At 39.2% G+C, this 9,513-nt stretch overlaps 1 protein-coding gene across 1 annotated transcript in view; it reads right to left on the bottom strand.

Moving 5' to 3' along the window:
- Window positions 1–469: 469 nt before the first annotated feature.
- Window positions 470–9,513, bottom strand: part of ISCA1 (iron-sulfur cluster assembly 1) — a 127,153-nt gene continuing 118,109 nt past the window's right edge. The window contains 1 exon segment of the mRNA XM_053702431.1: window positions 470–4,481. Coding sequence (XP_053558406.1) covers window positions 4,333–4,481 — 149 coding nt within the window. The 3' untranslated portion in view covers window positions 470–4,332.

Genomic DNA, 9,513 nt, shown 5'->3' with positions numbered 1-9,513 from the left:
TAAAAAAAAAGACAACCCCCCCCCCAAAAAACAAACAAACATTAATGTAGAAAACCATGATTTTAATTGAGTCTTGTTGCTAGAGAGTTAAATAAATTGGATTTAAATCAAACACACCTTGATTTTATTATTTTATTAAAGAGAACTTTGGCCTTGAATAAAGCATTACATTTTATTTATATGCATCAGCCTCCTAAAGAAGTTAGAATACGTCACTCTGCTATACCATTTATACCTTGGACTTGATTTATGTACCTTTAACCTCTGTGCATACCGAAGTGCTCATTAAATAAAGAAATAAAAAATGTGTGACAGGAAATGCTTTAATCAGAAGAAAGATATTCATATTTGAAACTAAGGAACCTCAGGAGCATTAGCTTCTTTTAAGGCTAAGCCTGCAGAACTATAACTCAAATTACTTGAGTGACATAGGAGAGTATAAAGAAATTAGATAAAAACAAGAAGACAATTGACAATTTTAAATCAGCTTTATTTTAAAATAAGACCAAAAAAAAAAAATATGCTACTGACTTTTACAAGATGTACATAGTAGATTTATATAAATCTAGTTGTGCGTTAAGGTTTTCAGGAATTCTCCATAAACGAAAAATAAAATTATACATATATCAGTGCCATCTTAAAATCGCAAAACATTTAACACAAGATCAAAGCTTTTAAATCTTTTACTAAAAATAGATGCCAGCTGATAAATAGGTAGTTGTGTAACTTGCTTACATTTAATACACAAGATAAAAAGCAGCACAGATTCAGATATCCTATGTATAGGTTAAGCCTTGATGGGACAGTAAAGTCAAAATAAAACATTTTTATGACTCAGAACATGTAATTCAAACAACTCTCCAACTTCTACTATTTAATTTGATTCACTTGCTTGGTATCCTTTGTTAAAAAGCATACTTAGATAGGCCTCAGAAGCAGCAATGCACTACTGGGAGTTGAACTGCTGATTGGTGACTACACAAATGTCTGTTGTCATTGGTTCCCTAGATGTATTCAGGTAGCTCACAATAGTCAATTACTGCTCCTTGAAGCAAGGATACCAAGAGAATGAAACAAATTTAAAAATAGAAGAAAAATGGAAAGTTGTTTAAAATTGTATGATCTATGTCAATCATGGAAGACGAAAAAAAATGGTTTCATGTCCCTTTACAAAAAAATAAAACAAAAAGCTTCACATATTGCTGAAAAGGAAAAATAAACTGTAACAAGCCATAAATAGTGAAAGAAAACTATAACTTTCCAATTTACCATAGGGCACAATGTTCATGGTTATTCTTTGTGATATTAATATGTATAATATAAAAGTACATTGTTAAAAAAAAAGTTTTAGAGCAAACAAGAACAACATTCATTTTAGGAAATTTAAGCATTTTTAAGGTAAATGATCTAGTTAAAGGGCCATGATACCCAAATGTTGAAACACTTGAAAGTGATGCAGCATAGCTGTAAAAAGTTGACTAGAAAATATCACCTGGACATCTCTATGTAAAAAAGAAAGATATTTTACCACAAAAGTTCCTCAGTAGCCACATCTCATTGTAAAGGATTTCTAAGCAGCAAATCCGTAAGTCTGTCCCAGGACAGCTAAGAGATTGAGCCTTGTGCACTCTCATGTTATTTCCCTATTTAGTTTAAGGAAGTTTACTATGATATCTCATGAGAGAGTGAAATTTAATGAGATCACAGTAAAAGAGTTCATGACCTCAGCACTGTTGATGCTGATTGGCTGGTGTTCATTTCTTCATTATTTTTATTTTTTTACCTGCAGCTGGACAACAGCTGAAGTATAACATTTAACACAGAACTTACTCTGCTGAGCTGAGGAAATTGTGAGGTAAAATATTTTCCTTTTTTACATAGAGATGCTCAGGTGATATTTTCCTGTCAGCTTTTTACAGTTATACTGCATCAGTTTCAAGTGATTTAGCATACAAGTATAATGTCCCTTTAGACTGCAGTTATAGAGATGGGAAACCCAAATTGTTTTCAAATGTTACTTTTTTATTTTATAAAAATAAACTCTTATGAACAGAAAAATAAATGACTAAATTAATTTTTTACATGGCCCCAAGGCAACTCAGATGACAGATGTGCTGAAACCAGCAATCATTTTAAATTGCTCTATTGTAAGATGGAAAAAACAACTAGGAGAATCTACAAAATTAAATGTAGTATACAATTTTTTATTCTTACATATTTTTTAGGATTCCAAATATTTAGCAAAAAAGGCATTTCAAGGATATCAGTTGGGTTTCAATTGAAACAAGCTTAAATGAACAGTGTACTAAACAACTGTTTCCCCCTTAATGATGTTTACAAAGACTTGTTATACCAGCTGCAGAGTTTATAAAAGTATGGGACAATGCTTCTTTATGTATATTTTTGAATATGAAATAGAAGTCTCTGCTAAATTAAACCAAAACCCAACCAAATGGGCCAAGCTTGCAGGGAAAGCAGACCTCATTCCCTTATTTCCATTTACGCAAAATTCTCCTATTCTTGTCTCATAAAGAGACAGTGGAAAATGAACATTTATTATCTCTCTGTCCAACCCCAAAACCCTTGTTTTTATAACCAATACTTAAAGGGACACTAAACCCAATTTTCTTCTATCGTGATTCAGATAAAGCATGCAATTTTAAGAAAATTTCTAATTTACTCCTATTATCAAATTCTTTTCATTATCTTGGTATCTTTATTTGAAATGCAAGAATGTGAGTTTAGATGCCGCCCCATTTGTGGTGAATACACTGTATTGTTCTTGCAGATTGGTGAGTAAATTCACCTACCAATAAACAAGTGCTTTCCATGGTCTGAACCAAAAACATAGCTTAGATGCCTTCTTTTTCAAATAAAGAAAGCAAGAGAACAAAGAAAAATTGATAATAGGAGTAAATTAGAAAGTTGTTTAAAATTGCATGCTTTATCTGAATCACGTAAAAAAAATGTGGGTTCAGTGTCCCTTTAAGTATCAAAATTTTTAGTAAAGGTGGGAACACATTTAAATGGGGGGGGGTTACAGTGCACTGTCCCTTTAAAATAAAAACTACTACTATCAAACTGAATTGATTGTGTAGACAGGGAACAAAGTGTGCAAATCTCCAGATTTTAGGAGAAAGTAGTCACTCAATCTTTCTAATGAAGCTGCTTCAAAAACTGGCTCATCTCTGCTCTCTTTTGCAAGCAGCATCTATGTGGATGCACCAACCATAGGGTCAGTTTATAATTGTTCACAATATATCCTGTACATGACATCAATATACGGTCATCAGAGAATTAAAAGGTAAGAACAAAGTTATTACGATCTACCAATTTAACCCTATATTAGTTTTCAGCACTAAGGCATTAAGACAGTGTTCCTCATCTATAAGCTGTAACAATAGTGTAGGGGACTGGCCAATGTCATGAATGAGAAAGTTCAGCTAACTATTAAATAACAAGACATTGTTCTAAACTTGATCATTACATACCAAAATTGAATTTGAAATTTAGAATAAAAGAGAATAGAAATGGAGTTGTTTAAACACAATGACTTATTTTTAGCCACCTGTAACGTTAGAATTACTTTTTTTTTTTTTTATCAACATTTCATTAAAACGGACAGTAAACAGGAAAAGAACATGCATTTAAAGCACATTTTGCAATCTTATTTTAAATGAAACTAAATTGACTACAATGTTCATTTAAAGAAGATCTTGGCACAATAAAAATGCGTTCACCAGGGCAAAGAAAAAAAATAATATATCTTTCCTAATAAATGTTGGACTAATTACATCATTTATGTTCTGACTAACCTTGGCACCCCTAATGTTTCAGAAATAAATTTCCCATGATGCTCAACTAGTGCCTAAGCATCATGGGAAATTTAGTACCAAAACATCTGTGGTGCTAAGGTTAGCCATCACTGCTCTAGCTGGACCATAAGAAGTCAACGAATCAAAGAGTATATTAAAAGGATATAAACAAAATAACCAGCAAAGTTAGAAGCACTATTTTAAAAATGTATCAAACTAAGATGCTTAATTTTGATTTCCCATTCCTGTAACAAATAACCCTAAAATTTAAGATGGAATATACAAATATAACCTAAAAACAAAGCTTACTAAGGGACTCCATTAAGAATTCAGTCTAACAATTAGTGCATGAGACATAATGCAATATGGATTTTGAGCACAATACACACTAATCTACTAATAAGTTAAATGGAGTAAGCAATATTTTATGAAGGCCAAGCATCAGACAAAAGTGCCCTTCAATACAACAATAGTTGAAAATGTTTTGTAGCATCATTTCAGGCAAAGCCTTAATGTTTCAAATGTTGAAGCTTTCTCCGCATCCACAGGTCCCTTTGATGTTTGGATTATTAAAAACAAACTCATTTGATAGTTTATTCTCTACATAGTCCATTTCCGTTCCTAAAAGAGACAGCTGAGCTTTCTTTTCGATAAATACTCGGACTCCTAAAAATGAAAAAATAAATAAAAATTATATAAATGTAAAAAGCTAGCAAAATTCCAAAGGAAACTCAGAAAAAGTAAAGAGATAGAGTGCATTTCACTTTCATGTAAACTATTTTATTAAATTGCAGGTATATTTTTAGTAAGTAGGCCCAGAAACTGGAGAATTAGCACAAACTATTATATTTATTTTCAGGTCTCTCTATATACCGCAAACAATAGCAAAGTACATGCTGTGTGTGCAATGAACTAGACAGTAACACACATGTACTGTGCCTTTTGTAGTAGCTGACAATAGGAACAAATGACTGTGTGGTCATTAGCAGTGAATGTTATTACAGGTATCAGGATGCGGCGAAGAGGGTCAGTCAGTTATGCTTTCTCCAACTGTAGCCAATCATTGCTCATTTCAAAACGCCACCACTAAGAGTATGCACAGCTCTGGTATATGGAGGTTTGTACATGCATAACACTTATGGCCATATTACTCAGCACACAATACATGTATAATGTATTAACTACTTACTTTATATGAAAGCTGCTTAATGCTTGCAAATGTTTTATACAGGTAAGCCTGATAAGCAATATACTTATAGAATATTACATTGCCCAACAAAAATGTTTAAAGTCTAGGAGCCAGTTCCAAAACCTGAAAGCTAGTTATTTAACCCCTTAATGACTGAGGACGTGCAGGGTACGTCCTCAGAAAAAAGGCAGTTAATGCCTGAGAACGTACCCTGCACGTCCTCAGTGTGGAAAGCAGCTGGAAGCGATCCTGCTCGCTTCCAGCTGCTTTCCGGTTATTGCAGTGATGCCTCAATATGGAGGCATCCTGCAATAACCTTTGTAAGTCATCCGGTGCAGAGAGAGCCACTCTGTGGCCCTCTCTGCACCGGAGATCGGTTGCTCCCTGTGTTGGTGGGTGGGAGCCGGACCGGGAGGCGGCCATCGATGGCCCTGTGGATGTGAAGGGGGGCGGGATCGTGGGCGGGGGTGGCTGGGGGCGCGCACGGGAGGGTGGGGGCGGGCGCGTGCACGGGGAGGGAACGGGTGGGAACCGCTACACTGCAGAAAATGTGGAAATAAAAAATAGAAAAAAATAGAAAATTTAAACAATCAGTAAGGTGGTGGGGGTTTGTCTGTGGGGGGTGGGGGGGGGGGGAAGCTACACTACAGAAAAAAAAAAAAAAAAAGTACTTTTTATTGTAAACTGGGTACCAGTACCCAAGATGGCCCCCAATAAGGCAGAGGGGAGGGTTAGAGAGCGGTTTTGGGGGGGGATCAGGGAGGTTGGGGGCTAAGGGGGGGATCCTACACAGTAGCATATGTAAATATGCTAAAAAAAATTCATTTTTTTTTTTAAAACCCTTTTATTTTAGTACTGGCAGACTTTCTGCCAGTACTTAAGATGGCGGGGACAATTGTGGGGTGGGGGAGGGAAGGGAGCTGTTTGGGAGGGATCAGGGGGTGGGATGTGTCAGATGGGAGGCTGATCTCTACACTAAAGCTAAAAACAGAATTTATGTTTACCTGATAAATTACTTTCTCCAACGGTGTGTCCGGTCCACGGCGTCATCCTTACTTGTGGGATATTCTCTTCCCCAACAGGAAATGGCAAAGAGCCCAGCAAAGCTGGTCACATGATCCCTCCTAGGCTCCGCCTTCCCCAGTCATTCGACCGACGTAAAGGAGGAATATTTGCATAGGAGAAACCATATGATACCGTGGTGACTGTAGTTAAAGAAAATAAATTATCAGACCTGATTAAAAAACCAGGGCGGGCCGTGGACCGGACACACCGTTGGAGAAAGTAATTTATCAGGTAAACATAAATTCTGTTTTCTCCAACATAGGTGTGTCCGGTCCACGGCGTCATCCTTACTTGTGGGAACCAATACCAAAGCTTTAGGACACGGATGAAGGGAGGGAGCAAATCAGGTCACCTAAATGGAAGGCACCACGGCTTGCAAAACCTTTCTCCCAAAAATAGCCTCAGAAGAAGCAAAAGTATCAAACTTGTAAAATTTAGTAAAAGTGTGCAGTGAAGACCAAGTCGCTGCCTTACATATCTGATCAACAGAAGCCTCGTTCTTGAAGGCCCATGTGGAAGCCACAGCCCTAGTGGAATGAGCTGTGATTCTTTCAGGAGGCTGCCGTCCGGCAGTCTCATAAGCCAATCTGATGATGCTTTTAATCCAAAAAGAGAGAGAGGTAGAAGTTGCCTTTTGACCTCTCCTTTTACCAGAATAAACAACAAACAAGGAAGATGTTTGTCTAAAATCCTTTGTAGCATCTAAATAGAATTTTAGAGCACGAACAACATCCAAATTGTGCAACAAACGTTCCTTCTTTGAAACTGGATTCGGACACAAAGAAGGCACGACTATCTCCTGGTTAATGTTTTTGTTAGAAACAACTTTCGGAAGAAAACCAGGTTTAGTACGCAAAACCACCTTATCTGCATGGAACACCAGATAAGGAGGAGAACACTGCAGAGCAGATAATTCTGAAACTCTTCTAGCAGAAGAAATTGCAACCAAAAACAAAACTTTCCAAGATAATAACTTAATATCAACAGAATGTAAGGGTTCAAACGGAACCCCCTGAAGAACTGAAAGAACTAAATTGAGACTCCAAGGAGGAGTCAAAGGTTTGTAAACAGGCTTGATTCTAACCAGAGCCTGAACAAAAGCTTGAACATCTGGCACAGCTGCCAGCTTTTTGTGAAGTAACACAGACAAGGAAGAAATCTGTCCCTTCAAGGAACTTGCAGATAATCCTTTCTCCAAACCTTCTTGAAGAAAGGATAGAATCTTAGGAATTTTTACCTTGTCCCAAGGGAATCCTTTAGATTCACACCAACAGATATATTTTTTCCATATTTTGTGGTAAATTTTTCTAGTTACAGGCTTTCTGGCCTGAACAAGAGTATCAATGACAGAATCTGAGAACCCTCGCTTTGATAAGATCAAGCGTTCAATCTCCAAGCAGTCAGTTGGAGTGAGACCAGATTCGGATGTTCGAACGGACCTTGAACAAGAAGGTCTCGTCTCAAAGGTAGCTTCCATGGTGGAGCCGATGACATATTCACCAGGTCTGCATACCAAGTCCTGCGTGGCCACGCAGGAGCTATCAAGATCACCGATGCCCTCTCCTGATTGATCCTGGCTACCAGCCTGGGGATGAGAGGAAACGGCGGGAATACATAAGCTAGTTTGAAGGTCCAAGGTGCTACTAGTGCATCTACTAGAGTCGCCTTGGGATCCCTGGATCTGGACCCGTAGCAAGGAACCTTGAAGTTCTGACGAGAGGCCATCAGATCCATGTCTGGAATGCCCCACAATTGAGTAATTTGGGCAAAGATTTCCGGATGGAGTTCCCACTCCCCCGGATGGAATGTCTGACGACTCAGAAAATCCGCTTCCCAATTTTCCACTCCTGGGATGTGGATTGCAGACAAGTGACAGGAGTGAGTCTCCGCCCATTGAATGATTTTGGTCACCTCTTCCAGCGCCAGGGAACTCCTTGTTCCCCCCTGATGGTTGATGTACGCAACAGTCGTCATGTTGTCTGATTGAAACCGTATGAACTTGGCCTTTGCTAGCTGAGGCCAAGCCTTGAGAGCATTGAATATCGCTCTCAGTTCCAGAATATTTATCGGGAGAAGAGATTCTTCCCGAGACCAAAGACCCTGAGCTTTCAGGGGTCCCCAGACCGCGCCCCAGCCCACCAGACTGGCGTCGGTCGTGACAATGACCCACTCTGGTCTGCGGAAGCTCATCCCCTGTGACAGGTTGTCCAGGACAGCCACCAACGGAGTGAATCTCTGGTCCTCTGATCTACTTGTATCGTCGGAGACAAGTCTGTATAGTCCCCATTCCACTGACTGAGCATGCACAGTTGTAATGGTCTTAGATGAATTCGCGCAAAAGGAACTATGTCCATTGCCGCTACCATCAAACCTATTACTTCCATGCACTGCGCTATGGAAGGAAGAGGAACAGAATGAAGTATTTGACAAGAGTTTAGAAGTTTTGATTTTCTGGCCTCTGTCAGAAAAATCCTCATTTCTAAGGAGTCTATTATTGTTCCCAAGAAGGGAACCCTTGTTGACGGAGATAGAGAACTTTTTTCTACGTTCACTTTCCACCCGTGAGATCTGAGAAAGGCCAGGACAATGTCCGTGTGAGCCTTTGCTTGAGGAAGGGACGACGCTTGAATCAGAATGTCGTCCAAGTAAGGTACTACTGCAATGCCCCTTGGTCTTAGCACCGCTAGAAGGGACCCTAGTACCTTTGTGAAAATCCTTGGAGCAGTGGCTAATCCGAACGGAAGTGCCACAAACTGGTAATGCTTGTCCAGGAATGCGAACCTTAGGAACCGATGATGTTCCTTGTGGATAGGAATATGTAGATACGCATCCTTTAAATCCACCGTGGTCATGAATTGACCTTCCTGGATGGAAGGAAGAATTGTTCGAATGGTTTCCATTTTGAACGATGGAACCTTGAGAAACTTGTTTAGGATCTTGAGATCTAAGATTGGTCTGAATGTTCCCTCTTTTTTGGGAACTACGAACAGATTGGAGTAGAACCCCATCCCTTGTTCTCCTAATGGAACAGGATGAATCACTCCCATTTTTAAACAGGTCTTCTACACAATGTAAGAATGCCTGTTTTTTTATGTGGTCTGAAGACAATTGTGACCTGTGGAACCTCCCCCTTGGGGGAAGCCCCTTGAATTCCAGAAGATAACCTTGGGAGACTATTTCTAGTGCCCAAGGATCCAGAACATCTCTTGCCCAAGCCTGAGCGAAGAGAGAGAGTCTGCCCCCCACCAGATCCGGTCCCGGATCGGGGGCCAACATCTCATGCTGTCTTGGTAGCAGTGGCAGGTTTCTTGGCCTGCTTTCCTTTGTTCCAGCCTTGCATTGGTCTCCAGGCTGGCTTGGCTTGAGAAGTATTACCCTCTTGCTTAGAGGACGTAGCACTTGGGGCTGGTCCGTTTCTGCGAAAGGGACGAAAATTAGGTTTAT

Source organism: Bombina bombina, chromosome 2, assembly GCF_027579735.1.
Source record: "Bombina bombina isolate aBomBom1 chromosome 2, aBomBom1.pri, whole genome shotgun sequence".
Classification (NCBI taxonomy): domain Eukaryota; kingdom Metazoa; phylum Chordata; class Amphibia; order Anura; family Bombinatoridae; genus Bombina; species Bombina bombina.
This window is presented reverse-complemented; position numbering and strand designations above follow the sequence as displayed.